Here is a 19,514-nt window from a genome sequence, read left to right as displayed (position 1 = left end):
ACTTCCTCTTGCAACTCACCATTCAAGAAGGCATTCTTTACATCCATTTGATGCATAATCCATCCTCTAGATGCAGCCACTGCTATGACAGCTCTCATTGTCGTCATCTTTGCCACTGGAGCAAAGGTCTCCTCATAGTCTATGCCATACGTCTGTGCATAACCCTTTGCGACCAGCCTTGCCTTGTGACGCTCAATGTTACCATCAGCCTTATGCTTGGTTTTATACACCCATTTACAGCCAATAGCTTTCTTGCCACTTGGCAATGGCACCAACTCCCATGTGTCATTTGCTTCCAATGCAGCCATCTCTTCATTCATTGCATCATCCCAATGCACATTTCCAACTGCATCCTCAAAACATGTGGGCTCCACATCCTGTATCACCTTAGCCATGTAGGCTTGGTGATGCGCTAGATACCCATCATAAGTCAATTTCTTAACTGGATTTCTGGCTCTATTAGATCTGCGCGGTCCTTGGTCACTCCTTTGCCCTCTAGCATCTTCTTGTACTTTCCTTACACCAGGTGTCCTGACAGCCGGAATTCCAAATTCCTCATCAAGACTTTGTTCAGAACCATCTGAATCCATGTCTACATGTGAAAAACCTGATGATGCATCAGCCATAAAGGGAGGTTCATCAACCTTTTCCTTTCCTTTTCGTGATACATTCCCTGTACCTGTTGGTGGAGTAACCTGCGTACATAGTCTACCATTCCATGGTTTCTCAACAGAGCCACGAGAAGAGGACTCTTGTGGTCCACTCAAAACCTGTGACTGTGGCCTCACATTTTGTACAACCACATCATCTTTTACATCAGCCCCAATAGTGCCATGTGCATTACTGTACCAGCTGCTCATCTCATCAAAGACTACATCTCTGCTCACTCGTAATTCTCGTGTAGTAGGATTGTAGCACCTGTACCCCTTTTGTTCAAGGGAATATCCCACAAGAATACATTTCTCTGCTTTAGGATCCAATTTCCTACGCAACTCATCTGGTACATGCACGTAAGCTATGCAGCCAAACACTTTCAAGTGTGCCAAATCAGGCTTTGTACCTGTAAACTTTTCCTCAGGTGTTACATCATGCACCGCAGCTGTAGGTGTCCTGTTCATAATGTACACAGTTGTATTTACAGCTTCAGCCCAGAAATGATGAGGCATGTTCTTCTCATTCATCAATGCACGTGCAACCTCTGCAATGTGCCTGTTTTTCCTTTCTGCGACCCCATTCTGCTGTGGAGTATATCTGCATGTAAACTGCCTGTGTATACCATGCATTCGCAGAAAATCTGAAAAATCATTGGAGAAGTACTCTCCCCCTCCATCTGACCTCAATGTCTTGATTTGCGTATCTGTCTCCTTCTCAATCATGACTTTGAAGTCTTGAAAGTGACCAAACACTTCACTTTTGTTACGCATGAAGTAGACCCATACTTTCCTTGTATGGTCATCAATGAAAGAGACATAATACCTGCAACCATGTATACTTGCAGTATCGGTTGGACCCCAAACATCTGTGTGCACCACCTCAAGTGGCCTTTTACATACATTGCGCTCATGTGGAAATGAGCCCTTTGACTGTTTTCCAAACTGGCATGCTGCACACACTTTATGCATACCATCCACCTTGAATTTGGGCAAACCTTTTACAATATGTTTTGATTGCATGCTGCGCAATCTCTGCTCATTGACATGGCCAATGCGTTTGTGCCAAATGTCAACATCAGCCACAACACCTGTGCCCTGTGCAAATAATGCAGCTTTTACCTCAGGCATGTCTACATTCAGCGTAAACATTCTGCCCACACATTTGCCCTCTGTGATCAGCTTACAGCCATTCTGGAAATCTTCTACATAACAGCCATTTGGATTGAAGCGAACCTGCAAACCCTGCTCAACCATTTGTCCAACAGTAACAAGATTCTTTGTAATGTTTGGGACATGAAGTACATCTGCTAAGTACTTTGATTTCCCACTCTTCGTATTTAGAGGTATGTCCCCTACATGAGCAATGGGGTGAGCTGTGTCATCTCCTGTCTGCACATAGCCTGACACATCTGGTTTGCGCATATCTCTAAACCACTCTCCACGAGACGTCATGTGATTAGAGGCACCTGAATCCACATACCAAACATCATCTTGGGTGGAATTCTCTGCAGTCATTGTATTCATTACATGTTGCATAACAAACATGCGCTCGTTTTTGCTGCCATCTGCATCTCTGCTAGTAGATGCATAGTTGCCCTGTTCTCTCTTTCTACTTGCTTTTCCCTTTGGACAGTCACGTGACATGTGACCTCTTTCACCACAAGTCCAACATTCTCTACTATCTGGAGTATGTTGATGCCTGCTTGATCCTGCACCACGACCTCTTTGACTCCCCCTACCTTGAGACTGGTTTCCCTTGCCACCTGTATTGTTTTGATTTGATTGACCTTCCAGAAATTGGCCCCTGCAACCCCTTGGGCCTCGACCACGACCTCTACCTCTACCTCTGTTGGAGTTAGAATAGAAGGCCTGTTCAGAATTATTTATGCCATGAGAAGAAGATGTGTCAAGGTTCTTCTCCTCAAGAATAAGCATAGAAATCAAATCTTGGAACACGGGGATGTCGTCTCTTGTATTCATGGAAGACCTGAAATGTACATACTCATCTCCTAGACCATCCAAGCATGCACGGACAATGTCATCATCTTCCACTGAGACTTTAATAGATCCAAGAGCCTCAATGATACTCTTGATCTTCAAGGCATAATCATTGATTGAGAGGTTGTTCCTCCTCACCTGATTTAGCTCCGACTTTAGTTGAAGCTTCCTGGCCTTGGTGTTCACCTCGAACACTCTGCCTAAGTTTTTCCATGCAATGGCGGGGGTTTCAGCATCCTGTAGATAGCCCATCATGCCATCTGTGATGCTCATAGAAAGCCAATACATCACTTTGCTCTGGCCTTGTTGCCAGTCCCTCAAAGCTTTCCTTTGTTCTGCTGTAGCATTTGCCTCGGGAATCTCTGGTTTCTTTTCATTGTCTCCTTCTACATAGTCCCAATAACCTTTTCCTTTTAGGAAATTTGTTATTCTGAACTTCCATGCAGGGTAGTTATTTTTCTCAAGCTTCTCAGTAACAATCTGACTGAAACCGTCAGACATCTTGAAGCACTAAGACAAAATAGCTGCAATCTGCAAAAACTTGCAAATCTGTTGAACCTGCTATCGTGGTTCCTGTAACGCTTTCTACACTCAACGAGTGTCCACAATCAAGCGTACATACAACCATTGTACTTGTACAGTAAATCTCTGTATACTGCACTTTGGAGACCTGTTCAGAAACTTGTGCGAAAAACCCCTAAAATTTTTTCCGCTGCGCGAGGCGCCTTCGGCATCTGGTCGTGGATTGCGAACGAAGGGATTGTGATGCTTTTGCTCTCTTGCCTGCACCAGGCTCTGATACCATGTAAAGAATGAGGATGCAAGAGAGCTACACAAGACAAGCACACAAGCACACAGAGATGGAAAGCTTCTTCTTCTTCTTTACAGAAAAGAGAGTACAAAATGACTAAGTGCTAAAGCTGAAAGTAGCACATATGTACATGCGGTCACTAAGTGTGAACTCGCTAGAAGCGTACTAGGCTGGCACTATAAGGGTAGTCCAGCTGTAGAATCACTGGCAGAGATCCTCCGTGTCGGTCACCTAACGCGCCAGTGAGTAAATGCCGTAAGCGGCCAAGACCCGTAGTGGATGCCAGCTCAAGGTGTAGAGCTCGACATCTCAACACTCCCTATGCGGGGCATAGAGGTATTCAACCTACTCTTCGAGGAGTAGAGACGTATTTCTATTGGTCTACCATGACAGTGGACATACAAGAGTATGTTTCAAAATGCATAGTATGCCAAAAGACCAAATATGATAGAGAGAAGCAACATGGATTACTCCAGGTGACGGTGCTAATCCCAAATTCACCATGGGAGAGTATATCCATGGATTTCATATTTGGATTATCCAAGTCTATCCATGGGAATACAGGAATATGGACAATAGTCGACAGGTTTAGCAAGCAAGCACACTTTATTCCTGTCAAAAAGACTATTAAGGCACACCAAATGGAAACTCTCTTCATATCTCAGATTTCAAACACCATGGATTACCAACATCCATCGTGTCAGATAGAAATCCTAGAATGACCAGTAATTTCTGGAAAGGTCTCTTTGAAAATCTAGGAACAAGATTGAATTTCTCTTTGGCCTATCACCCACAAACGGATGGCCAAAGTGAGATAGCCAATCTTACGATACTCGATCTACTCAAGACTTATGTTATCGAAGTATGGGAAAAGTACTTACCTCTTGTAGAGTATGCCTACAATAATACTATACACACTTCTACGAGAAAAGCACCCTTTGAGATCATTGAGGGAAGACCTAAAAGTCCCTTGCTATTTGAAATTACATGGGAAGATCTTCGCTGCCGATGAGTATAGCTGTGACCTACAAGATTCTTTTCAAAAGATTAAGGAGGCTATATCCATCTCTCAACAAAGGCAAAAAATTGTTGCTAACAAGCACAGAAGTGCCTTAACATTCCAGTCAAGCAGATATGACACATGGTACAACTCGACAAGGTCGATTCTTTTTGAATGCTCGCCAAGGTCGATGTTCTCTTGTTATGCCATTGTAAATTGGCAAGAGTATGTATTTTCTATGAGCACGCTCCTTTGAGGAATTTCTTCATATGCTTGCAGGATATTTCAGGCCAACTTTCTCTCGCGCAACAGAGATGGTTATGCTCTACATTTGAGCGAGCTTTTGACATTTCTAGACAACTGGTTTCAGTAGGATGACCAGTTTTTTGACAATTTTACATGAAGCAAGGCTTCTCCCTTGTGCCAAGGTACTGCCCAATGATTTGGAATCACGGGCAGTGGCACACAAGTTTGAAAAAACTGGCAAAATAGGGAATATCACCTCACAGAATCCCTACCAGTCTAAACTGTGCAAGGTACTTATGGTTTTGGTTCTCACGGTTGAGGCCATCACTCTCCGCACGGGCTTACAATTCTGCATGCAATGCATGCTAGTAGGTGGATTCAATTCTACCACTTCATGCATTACGTTTCCGCTATCACAATCGCAACTCTGTCAAGGACAGAGTAAGGATGGATTATTACTATGATTGTTGGTTTCTATCAACACACAACAACACTAAAAGGAACCTAATATTTAGACTTATTTCACAGGCAAACTGCCATTTTAACTCATTTTTCAGGAGTCACGACCCCATACATGGTAAGAGGGTCAAGCTATGGCTTATGTTTTCTATTCCCTCTTTCGATGAGAGTGGTATACAGGTAGATTGTTGCATGCTTATAGGATAAGCTACAAGTCCGGCCGGCATAAGATGCGTCAGAGGACACAGATTGGGCACAACATATACAAACTCGTCACTTAAGGACAGTTCCTCAGCCCACCATCTTCTCTCTCTCTTTCTTATTTCTCTCCATGAATAATGAAAACTTTCTATGCAGTTTTTGATACATTTTTTGTTTGGGAGTCAGTAGGAGCCAAGGTGCTCTAACTCTCAGCTAGAAATGGGCCAAGATACCATTCACATTAGTTTTCATCGGTTTATCGATTGAACACTAATTGCCATAAGAGCTAGGAGCCACACATAGGCTGGTCAAGAGCCATTGACAGATCTTGGGTACGACCCAACTATTGGCATTCCTTGGGTGATTGTTCTTAGGATCGAACAGATTTTCCCAGTGGAGTACACATCGAACATATCGACAATAATGGACGAGCAAGAGTCTTGTCATTTCGAAGGATTAGGGTGTCATTACTATATGTTTCTAGTGTGACGCTCAAGTTGAGTTTTGATACTCCTGCACTTACATCAGTTGATCTATACCGTGGACTCTAGAGGCAGCATGGACTCTAGAGGCAGCACTCAGTTGAGACAGCATGGCTGTTGATACGAGCTAGGCATCGCACTTGTGTGGATTTATTGCTCTCTCTATAGCACTACGACTGTCTATGGAATCACAGTTTTGGGGTACGCGCCAGTGAGTGCTTACTAAATCACCCCATATGCATTGAGGATCATAGTTTGATCTTTGATACTTTCAAGAAAAGACTTCTGCAATCTACCACACGGTAGCGGACAAACACACTTTTCAAGTTGATTTTAATCATTCTGTACACGGTTTACTATGCTGGTTATCGTTATCTGCTAGTTCAACAGTTTTTACAAAGAGTCTTACCAAGGGGTTTGACTATGTAGATTCTAATCCAAGGGCTTGGATTGCAAAGGCAACACCCAAGGTTCCCAGTGCAATGCTGTTTGTTTTTCAGGTAGGGGAGGTGCTCCTCTCCATTTGAATACGGGTAAGTGAACATTACATTCAAATCTCCAGGTACGCATCTATTGATTTGGTGTTATTCCATTTTTAGTATGCTTTGATTGGTTTTTCAAGACGTATAAGTACGCTTGAATGTTACAGAGCCATGCCAAGGGCATGTCGGCACAAAGTATTTTGGGCCAAGTGTCCAATCTATCTTTCTGTCTTACGCTGTTATACGAGCCTACTTGTAGGGCTCAATTCAGTGGCACATGTTGTCACATGGGATACAACATGGTCTAGGAGCTCAAGGAGTTTGGTTTAGCAAGTGTGGAGCAATGAATGAGGGTCCCTCTCACTCTTGTTGCAGAGTGTTTAAAGTTACCTCCACACACAAGTACATTTTGTACTTGACGGATGTTCTTTTTTATACATCCTCACATGAGACATATTCCACATGTGGAGAATATGAGTCTCTGGACTGACACTAGCGCCATTATTTCAATTATGTGTCATGACAAAGTCCCTAGGTACTGGTCACATCTGTTTTCTAGACCATTTTTAGCACGACGTATCAGGAGAAATTTCGTAGCCAGACATTGTCGAATACTTAGAATGACTTGTTAACACTAGAATGGTAACCTAACAGGACATAAAAGTGTCCTTTCAGGGTTTTGGAAAATTTTTCCAAAACCATAGTAGATCCACTCATTTTGAAAAATCCTTTCATGAGCTTATAATTCAATAACTATTACATATGGAAAAAATGAGAAACTTGTAATTTTTCTCATCCCTTGGTCACTACAAGCCTCCAAAGTTGATGGACCAGTGCATTTTGCCCAAAACAACCATTTCTTACGATTGATTGCATATAAATAAGAGTGGGGATTTTTGTAGGACCCGAGATAAAATGCCCCGTTAACTTCAATGGGTTGGTGACCAAAACATATGGTTTCTTTTACCTCACTTTTTCTTGGGCAAAAAAATAGGTACAAAAAAGTTGCATTTTTGCCATTCTGCGGACCTATCATCAAAGTTTCTATAGTCACGCTCAATACAGATACTATATACATGTTTTCTTAGTTCCCTTTGGGCCGTTGGATTCAAAAGGATCCATGGAGCATGTCAAAAGGATAATGGATCTCTTACAATTGGAACCTTGGGGGCAATGGTAAAGTGCTAAATACAACAAACATGAAAAAACTGGGTTTAGCATTATGACCTCTAGAAACCCATAGAAACTACTCAATATCTAGCCAAGTTTGTAGTCTATGATTAGATATGGTTACTACCTACAAAATACACACAATTTTCCTAAGAAACTAGCAATATTGAGAAAGTTATACTTGCTACTCTAAAATGTATCGTATTCTTCAGCAATCAAAAAACTCAACCATCATCATATATTATGCTATATAGCATATTAGGTCCCCCAAAACTCAAGGAAGATTAGATTTATGTTATACATTACACTTACACAATCAAAATTGAATTTGGATATCAAGAAAGCCACCAAAAAAATCATAAAAGTGCTAATTTTGGCCAAAAAATAGGATTATGCAATTCTTGTAAATTGTTCATAACTTTCAATTTTAACACTTAGCTCTCCCTACAAGCATCAAAACATGTTGAGAACTATGAAGGCCTAACCTCTAGCCATCTAAACCTCACAAACATGAAGTTTAGAGTGGCATAGTTGCCAAAAATTGAAAAAAAAGCCAAAAACAGGACCCGTTTTTTCACACAGTTTAGGTTCAAAACTGTTGTGCAAGAGTAAGGTTAATGGTGAGATTGATACTCCAAAAAAAATGTAAGTTTTGTTCAGCTCATAAGGCAACTTTGTGGATATATAGCACCTAGAAATTCATTTTCATACTCTTCAAATAATTCAAGCAAAATGGTCACTTAACAGGACACAAAAGTGTTCTGTTTACCATCCTAGTGTTAAGGTACAAGTACTGCTAAACAACGTTACAGATGGTTGTTTATACATATAGCAAATGAAAAAGTTTCATTGTTTGTACCTAGAAGTGATCACTGTTTCACCTTCTATTATGGTTCAGACATTTAAGCAACGCTTGTAAAAGACTGCAAATGAAAATATTTAGTTTCTTTTTAGAACTATTTACATTCCTGTTAATGTGTGCTAGGCGCATCACATTTGCCTTAAGTTTTGGCAAGAATTACCACGGATATACAGGTTCGGATCTGTGTTTTGCTAAATACATGCACACTAGGTGTTATGGGCCCTAGTGTTTAGCAAAGGCTGATTTGGAACGGCATGCATATTCCTCAAGTTATTGCTTATGAAGCATTTTTCACTCTAAGTGCAGTATCTCTATGACATTACTTTTTAGGTCTACCAATCACCAATAGAGGTCATGGCTCAGTTTGGTTGCTTGTAGATTTTTCAAGTTAACCACGAGGGTTATTCATTCCATTGTTGATTTTTCAGCAATGTGGTACAATATTGTTATCCCGTTTACCAGCCATCTGGACAGTCTGGCTGTAAACCGTGGGAAAACCACACTTCAGTAATGTCCGTTATCCAAGAGGATACGTAGATTACAAAGAGTACTCTTGTGCTGAAGGATAGGCAAAGTGCGTACGTTAGCACCAAGCGATCCAATCAATAAGCATTTATTGCTCTACTTGGGGTTTGCTTACCATACATTAAAGCATGTTTGCGACTAGGGATAGTCTCTCCATGTAAAATCAAGTGAACACTAGTGATGGTGGGGTTGTTTACTACTGAAATTGAAAAATAAGTCAAGGACTTAAACTTGGCTGATGAGTATGTTAGCAAGTTACTTTCATGGAAAGTGAAAAGAGGTACTCATTAGGGTACATCTTTGTGTGATAACTCGTTTTGAATACTCATGTGTGTTCTAAATGGAGTCTACACCCAATGATCCAATAAGAATCGGTAACACAAGCTGGTTGCTAATGGACAACAATGTCGTAAACCAAGCTGTTTCTCTTGGTTTCATTGAACCTCCTCCGGAACCGTGTTTCGGCCAACCAAACAGCTGGATCCATGAAGGATGCCACTTGAGAAAACATTAGTGTTCTTAAGAAGAAGTCTCCCACTTTTCTTTTTGAGGACGAAAACTCTTCTTAAGGGGGGAGTACTATCAGGACATCGGCAAGGCCGGACTAGACAAGGGTAGGGCCGGGCTAGGCGGTGTGGAACGGGGCCTCCAACTATGGCAAAGGGCCAGGGGCTTGCCTATTAAAAGGGTGGTTGGGTGGTGGACTCTCATACCCTAGTTTCCCCTGCTCTTACACTTATGGTGGTAATTTCTCTTTCTACATAATTTCCTTAGGCTTTTTCACAAGATTACGAAATAGGAAATTAAAGTATATAAGAAAGACAAAGGATTCTTGCAGGAGCTTTAAGTCTCTTTGGTGCATGGGGCACCAAATGGGTCTCAAGGAAAGTGCTAGATGATGGTGCTACTTGTACAAATGCACTATTGGCATAAAACAAGGATGTCTGTCGTCGACAAATCTCTTTGGTCTATGCATTGATCAATTTTCCATTGAACAAGTCCAAAGTGCCCGCTTCTTTGCTCAAGAAGTCTCTGACTTTCCTTGCTAATTCCTCGGGTTTCCAAGCCCCATAGCATCCCAACGTAGACTCAACCAAATATGGCCATTCACCGCCACATAGCAGCTCTTCAAATACCCAATGTCATCGTTAGTCCTCCTCCTAGTATATATCAGATCCAAATACCCATTCTTTAGTTTTCCTTGCAACATCCTTACCAGTTCACAGCGATCCAGGCTCAAACTCCGACTTACATTTGTCCCATCAACACCGAAATCAGAGCCGATTATTGTCGAACGTTCGTGGTAGTCATGCATCTTCTGGGACATTAACCCATTCCATTTCCCATCCATCACTATGAAAATCTCAAAACATTTACCACGACCTTTTACCGCATTTTTTAGAGAGAGAGTCCAAAATGGGGTGGCCGAAGAAGAGAGAGGGGAACGGGGGGGCATTTTTTTATATTTCAAATATTACCGCAGTTATTATTGCTCATATTACTACATTTATTATTGCAAGTATTGCTGCACTTATTAGGGAACTCTGTTTTAGCGCTTAAACATTCAAACTTTGGTGTTTCCCTCTGTTTTTCTTGTGAATAAAAATTAAAAATATTATTAAAAGTTTCAAAAAAAAAACATGAAACAATGGCTACATTATAAACATGAAACTACAAAGAGGAAGCTCCATCCTAGAGTTATGCGCCTCCATGTAAAACAAGCACCGTCAGAGATGAGAAGCCAAACGTGGACGACATCTTCTATCAAGGCATGGGCACTACTTTCTCGGACTTTGGATATGCCCACATGAACGACCTCCATGGCATCCATCCATCATGTTTTGGATTGGCTCTCACAAATTGAGATAGTCGATTCATCCTGTTATAGAAAAACACAATCAAGTTTGTTTTACAAGTGGAACCCCTCATCTACTACCTACACCTCCAAGCTTGGGGATGGTTTACCTTGTGATAAACCAAAATGCCCTTCATTTAACAAAGCACTATGGCACTGCACATAACGCAAAACGCTAGCTCCACTTGCACACATAATGCTGGATAATAACAATGCTTCTTAGACAAATACATTTCATTTTTTATTTTTCATAAATAATTGTTCCAAAAAATTATAGATATTTTTTCATCTATTAAATCAATCATACCCACTTGATTAACATAATTTAGCATGCTTCATAAAATTAGAGAGAGAGAGAGAGAGAGAGAGAGAGAGAGAGAGAGAGATCAAAGCGAGATAAATGGACGACACGACAAAAAAATTTCATAACTTAAAGTATACAAATTGTTTATGAATCATCTTCCAAAAGACCTCTACAAGAAGCATCATCCAATTCTAAGCCCATGGATCCTAAATCAATAAAGAAGAAATAGAATTGTCGTTTGTGGATGTGTTGGCTTCATCATCTTCGAATTCGTCATCCTCCATCTCATCATCATTGTCATTATAGCAATCATCCTCACTAAGTAGTAGGTTGGAGAGGGTCGAAGATGGTCTCCACTTCATTAGTGAAAAAAATCGTTCTCCCTTAAGGTGTTACGGAAACTACAAACCAAAGTTTTGGTTGGTGGATTGCTGGGATATAGATTACCTATAGAAGAAAAGTTTAAAGTGAGTAACATTGATATAATTAATGCTACAAGTAAATAAAGGTAAAGAAGGAAATCACTCACCTGCTCACAATTGGGTGGGAACACTAACTTGTCATACCCCCCGGTGTGATGCACACTAGAGTCCACCATGTAGAGGTCATTCTCATGCCGTCTAGACACATTTGCAAACCACTTGCACTCAAAGATGAAGTTACGAAAGGTTCTAAAATTGACCTTTAGTATCCTTTCAATAGTCCCACAATACCTGGCTTCATCACCATATATGCCAAAGTTGCCCATGATGCCATAGTCCCGGTGCGGTCACTATGTAAACTTTTCTTATATGACGTGCATTCATAGGATTAAAGTACCCCTTATAGGCCTTATGTATACATGTTTTTGTAATTTTACAAGAATATAAAATCCCTTCATTTGAATGCACGTGCTATGTTACATATACTTTAGTGAACTCCTCGGGGCGAAAGTCCATGGTGGTTCGATCCTCGTCAATGTGGCGTGTACAAAAGTGTCAAACCTTTGGCCACATAGAGTTAAAGGAAAGGCACTAGAAAATAGAAAAAATATCTCTTATCAATTACAAAGATAAAATCAAGAAAAAACTATACAATAATGTTTAAGTATATGAGTACTCTACCTTTGATTTGTAACCTCGTGCATACAGGCTCATGTTGGTGATGTCTTCTCCACTGATTTTGCTTCAAGCATTCTCTCATGAATCCACTCGGCATTAATGAGATTTGTGAAACATGCAAGGTGTCTAGACACTAGGGGTGCCCTCCTGCCTCCTTGCACTTCCTTCTATGTTTCCCTCTCCTGCAAATGCCTTGCCTTTGTCATCGTCCAGAAGTCCACCCACTTGGTCATAACCTTTGCATTGAGGATACAAAAGTTTTTGACCACTCGAGATAGATCCATATCCATGTTAAATAATTTTTCCTTTCCACTTGGAAAGTGTGGAGTCATCCTTGAATCCTCCTCGTCTGACCACATCTGAGGACCTTGCCAGTGGTCCACCAGTCCTATACATGTGTGGACACACGAGCGTATCCTTGTTTTTGCCATAAGTTACTTTCCCTGTGAAGAAACTCGATGGGTCAGCACCAAACACCTTCCACTTGTCATACATTTCTAGGATCGACTCAAAACACTCTCATCGCTTTGCTTCCATACATACAATCTGATCTTCTACCAAACTCTCATCCTAGTCGCAAGCAACCATACTATAAACCATATCATCCAAAAGGTACTTTTCTATTTCCATGACTACACATGGAGTTAACATCATATCCGTCTCTCGTCTGAGAGGCAAATTTCCTATCACACTTTTGTCCAAAATTATTTATTGGCTAGCATTCCATACATCCACTATACCTTCGAATTCAATTGCACTCGCTTATAGCTCGAGTTGAGCATAGAAGGCCTCTAATACCTCAATCTCGTCACACGTTGACTGGCGATTTTCAATCCCGCATAAAGAAAGTACATTGTTTACACTAGCGTCATGTTGTTCACTCCTCAAACTTGATGACAAACGGAGTTCTCCCCCAAGCTCCTCTCACAAGACGGACTACCATCTTCATCACCACGATACATTTGGGCTAAAAGACTTTCTAGCTCATCGTATATCCGGTCCAACTCACAGGGGATTCACTAGTAGTAATAGAGAGACGCCACCTGCGTGCAACAAAATTGCCTTTTTAACCCCTATATACGGGACCCTCCTATGTAAAATTTATCCATTTGACCTTAGAAAACCCCCCTATTGTACACTCAGGTGATACCATACGGTAACCCTTAGTGAATACCTCGAGGTCCAACTCCTGATCGTGTCGGCATAAGCCATCTTGCATTATCGCTTTCTTCCTCTCTAGCTCTTTCCTCGTCCATTTGCTTTCCCGTCTCATGCCATCTACATCTTAGTCAAACACTTCCTTATTCCTTTGGCACGTCTATCTCAACTTAAACATATCTTTGTTTTGTCCATATTATTTTTGGCATCACGATGCCTCAGTTAGACCCTCCAACAAGAGCTGGTTCACGTGCTGCACGATTCCCTTGCCTAGCCTTTGAAGCCTGTCGCATGCCATCTCATATACTTGTCTTTCATCGACAAGGTCTTTTGCAAAGCTACCCCCAGTCGCAACATCCTTTTCTACTGCACCAACAACATCGTCGACTAGAGCCTGGAGCAGGGTTTTTTTTACTTGTGACGTTACGCGTAGCATTTTGTTTGAAAAGTTGGCACTTATCGTGATGCAATGGATTTTGGATCCGCTTGTTTTGATCAAGGGCTTTTGTTGTGGCAATGGCTTAGATTAGGCTCACCAAGTAACAAGTCGAGTTCTTATAATTCTTGCGCGTAGGGCGTAGGGAGAGGGAAAGGGAGAGGAAGAGAAATTTTACGTCGCAAGAAGCGCCCGTGTGTGTACGTGCCAACGCGCGGGTGCGTGTGCATGCACTGTGTGTGTATGAGAGAGAGAGACAGACAGAGAGAGAGAGAGAGAGAGAGGATACGACAGTGGCATGAGACGGTCACGCGGAATTTTCCAGGAAACATTTCTCAGCTTGATATCTACTCATAAAGCTTGCAGAAATTTTTTATTTTCAAAAGCATATTACCATTCACAAGAAGATTTAGAAATTTTCTCATGTAGGAGAAAGGGAGCCTTTTTCAGTGTTTTTCATATAAGAGGCCCTCCACATGGTGTGTTTGGAAGGCACTTTCCTTTTCAAACCTGAGGGGAAACATTTTCACACGATGTGTTTTGGCAAAACCGTCGCCTCCACATTCCTTTTGGCAAACTATTGCCAAAACAGCAAAAGTTTGCGAAACTAAGCCTCGAAACCTGCAGTTGCTTGTAGCAAACCTGCAGCAACCGGTGAACCAGCCCCAAAAATGGCAAAGCGTGCACTCAACTGCGTTGTGTACTGCTGCAAACGCAGAGCGGGTGAAAGCGCTGCTTTTTTTACGCTCGACAATCGAGCACCTTTTGCTTCGTTTGCAGGGCGCTTTGAAACGCGCCGTGTGGAGGCGCTCTAATGCATAACATCATGAGCTTCTGCTTGGGAGGCACCGCATACCTACCTAGGTACGATTGGAGGCATGGACCGCTGGCCCCCCATCGGGCCGACGGTCCCTTCCCCCAATCGTACCTACCTGGTATGCCGTGCCTCCCGAGCAGAAGCTCATGATGTTGAGTTAAATCATAATGTGGGAATTATTGTGAGAATGATCTGTTAAAAACTTCTTGTGATTAGAATGGCTCCTTTTGTGCTACAGCTTCTGTGCTTTGTCTTCTTCCTCGGGCGGTTGGCTGGCACTCCCCTGCCGCCAATCGCATCTGGCTAGGCATGCACTCACTCCTCGCAACGGCTCATCATGTCGTCGTGGTTTGCAATGTGGAAATTATAATGAGAACTAGGCACTCTTTGGATCATTTTTGAGGGCAGGTGTCACTATTTAATTTAACTCTTGACAATTTTATGATGTAGCCATCTGTAATAAAGGGCGCACCATCGGCACTATTGTCATTACATTTAGTAGATGGCAATGCCATGTTTAGGTAAGTTTTCATCGGCACTACTGTCATTACTTTAAATGGAAGGAACAGCATAAGAATCTACAGTAATTGCATCTCCATTTTGCATCAACGGCGCTATCCTCCTGCGGTGCGGTCGATCATTTCAATAGTATTGCGGTCAAGAAATTGACGTAGAGATATGTGGCCCCCTCTTCTCAAAATACATGAATCTATAGTAGTCAACACGTGCACCCATAATAGATTGCAGAATCATATGTGGGCTCTTCATGTCTCCAAAGTCACAATCAATAAGGTGTATGTTATAAGCTAAGAAGAGAACACTTATAAGTGGATAATTTGCACAATGGCAAGAAGAGAGGGGGGAGGGGTGCAAAGTGTGTATGTACCCCAAAAGCTGTATGTAAAGTGAATATGACTTTCTTTGTGTGTAAAGTATGGCTTTCCTATGGACTCAATTAATGTGGTATGCTCAATTATTGATTGAAAGTCCATTATATATTGAAAGTGTTGGATGGCACCATGGTGTTTTCAAAGAGGAAAGTAAAGCAAGACAATCCACTGCTCTCAAAGTGTTTTATCATATCATTGTTGGGACTATTGAGAGTAACTTGCCTTTGACAAGAGCCCCACACCACCCTTCCTCCACTTTCTTATTCTCACATTTGAATACATACATATTACAATCACTATTTGAGTGCTTCCATAGAAAGCAATTACATCAAACAGAGAAAACCTCATATCAAACATTATTGAGTGTTTTAATCGCTCAATTTTTGCACTTCTGAACGGCCAAATTTGCTCCACAATGTGCTAATATATTCAAAACATGCCTAGATTGATAAATTCAAACCTCGTACCTAAGATTTAATGGCCCATCAAACAGAGTGTTTAATCACTCAATTTATGCACTTCTAAACAACCCAAGTTCAATTAACAATGAGAGGAAACTATTCAATTTAATGTCTACTTTGATATTTTCAAGACCCTCAACAAGATATTATCTCAAGGTGTCACCTACTTTCATAATTAAATAAATTCACAAAAAAGGGACTAACATTGTACACAGGGATTAGACAGAACGCCGTCAACCTCGTTTCTGAGGAGGAGAAAGCATGATTTTGTGTAGTTCTCTAAGTTCCCAACAAATAAAGGGATCTAAAAGGCAGGTGAAGGGATCCAAAAAGGGATGAAAGGAGCCAAGGAGGGGAGGGTCGCTTGAAGAATTTTCATGACAAGGAGAACCAAAATCCCCTCACAAAATGCAAAACCTATTTGTCTTGAAGCAACGATGACTCAGATCAGCATTGTCGCATTTGCACTGGATTTTAAGAGGCTTTCCAGATCCATGGGATACGCATTGAGCACAGCGAGTCCGTATGTATATGTCACAAGAAGGATGCAGTATACATCCTTCATTAGTGACCAAAAATTCACATAAGTACTTCCCAATCCATGTCAACATGCTGCCGATGGTTGCGCATGGTGTGGATTGAACCCAAGCGCAGAAGGAAGATGCTGTTTTGCTGAAGACCGGGAAGCCGGGTCTAGTGTGGCTAGGCGCTCACACGACGGGCACATGGTAAGCGTTGCAGCTGGTAGTGGCATATAGAAATCGTGCGCGATCACGCACGGCGCCCCCACCTTCAAAGCCCTTAGCTCTTGAACTTCTTTCTGCAGCCGCCGATTCTCCTCTGTGAGGGACTCGCAGCATCTCTTGAGAAGCTCGCAATCTATTTCTGTTTGCTTCAACTTGGTCCTGAAAAAATGTAGGAGGTGAATCAGCACAAACTGCAAGATGCAGAGCATAGCACAAACTGCAACATGCAGAGCATAACATAAAGAATGAAGGGATGGAAATTCGGTGCATGACAAGGGTATGTGAATATATTAATGTGTCGATGCCTCGCGTCGCGTTAGGCGGATTGCATTACATTGTTAAGACAAAGAGTGCAAGCAATCCTTGGCCATCATGTGCTCACAAACACAAAACACACAACGTAAAGAATTCTCGCTCAAATCAGAAAAATGAAGATGTCGCAACAACATACCTCGCCCGCCTGTTCTGGAACCACACCTCCACCTGCCGTGGCCGCAGACTCAATTGCTTGGCCAAAGCATTCTTTTGTTTCTGCAAGCCATGAGAATCACAAACGCATAAGAAAGTTGAGCATGCAAATGATACAAAAATATTAAGTTTCAACAAGAATCCATTTCTTTCTTTCTTACCCAAACATTTTGCAAAAGCAACAAGAAAAAAATGAAATACAACATGCATTAATCTGTGTGTGTGTGTGTGTGTGTGTGTGTGTGTGTGTGTGTGTGTGTGTGTGTAGCACTTTCTTTTCTTGAAAAGAAATCTCAGTTAAAGGGCTTACAGGGTTGAGAGTGCTGTGTTCTTTGAAGCTCTCTTCAAGCAGGGCAGACTGCTCTTTTGAGAGGCGGAGCTTCTTGCGTGTGGATGCGCCTTCTTCTTCATCACTTGCCCGCGAACTAACCTCATACATGTTGTTACTGTTGTTAGTATGGTTGTTCTCTGAGCCCATCTTCTCTCTCTCCCTCTTCAAGCTGGCAGGAGAGCCCTCCATGGCTGAGTAGGCCCCCCCTCTCTGCAGGCCATTGTTGTTGATGGACTCGGAGAATGGAAGGGAAGGATACGCCCCTTCGTCGTCACCATCCTCATCTTCGCTCTCAGAACTTGATGGCACTTGGTTCACATCGATGTCCACACCTCTGCCTGCTTGCGGCAGGGCAGGAGCGTTATGGTAGCCCACATCAGCCGCCTTGCTTACTTGCAAGAAAGAGGGGCTGACAGAAAGGCCTGCTTGAAGAAGAGGGTGGCTATGGCTATGGCCCGTTTGTTGAGTGAGAGAGGGAGTTATGTGTGTAAAAGGAGAATTACTCCGCATTAGAGAGGTATTCACACTCACGTTGGACCCAAATAATTGGCCTTTGGGGAACAAGAGTTTTGGGTTGCAGCTGGTGGAAAGATGGTGCTGCTGTGTGTAGCTGGGACTAGGGTTAGGGTTCGAAGGGTAGAGGGGGAGTAAGTCCAGCTGAAGGGGAGGAGGTGTGGGGCTTGGTTTGATAGGCCTTCCAGCAGAGCTGGTCAGAGACATGGAGAGCTCTGTTGCCACAGAGCTGCCCATATAATTTGATGCATGAGCTGAGCTCGCCATTGTTCTTAGTCTCTGCACTCCACGCAGCACTTGCTCTTTGCTATGATCTGTGATTTGCATGGTGGCAGAGAGAGAGAGAGAGAGAGAGAGAGAGAGAGAGAGAGAGGGGAAACGGATGCAAGATTACAAGTAGCAAAGGTTGCTATGGAATTCTTGCATTTGAAGAGAAGGCCAAGAAGGGTTGCAGTTGAAATGTGTACGCGCGAGCGTGTGTGTGTGAGAGAGAGAGAGAGAGAGAGAGAGAGAGAGACTCTTCAAACAAAAGACTAGTTGTAGGATCACAGCAGACAAGACCCAACATATAGATTGAGGGGGGTGTTGTGTCAGACAGAGAAAGAGAGTGTGTGTGTGAGAGAGAGAGAGAGAGAGGACCCAAACGCAATGATAGAAAAGAGATGCTGATAATGAGCAGGCGAGCAGGCAGGCATGGGCAAAATATGATGATGATGATGATGGTGGTGAGAGAGCGAAAATGATGATACCCTTCCTTCACGCAGCCCTTGCAAGAATAATTTAATGAGGAGCCCTCGTGTCCCTTTTGAAAATCGTCAATAATTATTTCATCATACGAGAAAAAGGGCGGCATCACGCAGTAGAAATTACGCAAAAAGCCTGGTAACTGAAATCAGAGACTCGAGTAATTTCAAAACAACGCTTTGAAATTCTTATTAATGTTGTAATTTGGAACCACAACCAAGCACCCCCCCCCCCCCCCCCCCCCCCCAAACCAAAACACAAAACAAACCCACCCTTCCCTCGTCACTAATTGACACCTCCCTTGGGAGGTGGGATCAATGGCCCACATTAGGCGTCACATGGTAGGTACAATCCGGGCCGTCAAGTGTGAACTAAGAGTAAACTCGAGTAAAATGTGCACCACACCGAATTCGGTGTGAGCTGAACGTGAACAAAGTGTGAGCTTGGGAGGGTCTGCACACCACACCAAATTTGGTGTGAACTCAATGTGAAGTAGGTGTGAACTAGGTGTAAACTTGTCTGCAACGCCGTGATCTATAAACTTATCACACATATACCTTTCAACAAATGCGCAATAGCCTAGTGGTTAGAGTCAATCTCGTGGGGGAGAGAGGGTAGTTGGTTCAAGCCTCGAATCTAGAAACGTGAGAATCTTTTGTATTCCCTAGCCAATCCAACTGTCACAATCAACTGGTGATCATGAGCCATTGATCCCACCTCCCAAAAGGAGGTGTCAATTAGTGACGAGGTCCCCCCCACCCCCCCTATGCGACCCAATTCATCTTTGAGCCGTAGAAGGCAG

General features: G+C 42.4%; 1 protein-coding gene across 1 annotated transcript; it reads right to left on the bottom strand.

The window, feature by feature from the left end:
- Positions 1 to 16,056: 16,056 nt before the first annotated feature.
- LOC147439170 (uncharacterized) lies at positions 16,057 to 18,678 on the bottom strand. The gene is made up of 3 exons (XM_086485059.1): positions 17,435 to 18,678; positions 17,108 to 17,187; positions 16,057 to 16,815 (listed from the first exon to the last, which is right to left on the bottom strand). The coding sequence occupies exons 1-3, from the start codon at positions 18,293 to 18,295 to the stop codon at positions 16,515 to 16,517; spliced, it is 1,242 nt and encodes a 413-aa protein (XP_086341185.1). The 5' UTR covers positions 18,296 to 18,678; the 3' UTR covers positions 16,057 to 16,514.
- Between the last annotated feature and the right edge of the window lie 836 nt (positions 18,679 to 19,514).

This window comes from Adiantum capillus-veneris, chromosome 16 (assembly GCF_014529385.1).
Source record: "Adiantum capillus-veneris isolate H3 chromosome 16, ASM1452938v2, whole genome shotgun sequence".
Lineage (NCBI taxonomy): Eukaryota > Viridiplantae > Streptophyta > Polypodiopsida > Polypodiales > Pteridaceae > Adiantum > Adiantum capillus-veneris.
This window is presented reverse-complemented; position numbering and strand designations above follow the sequence as displayed.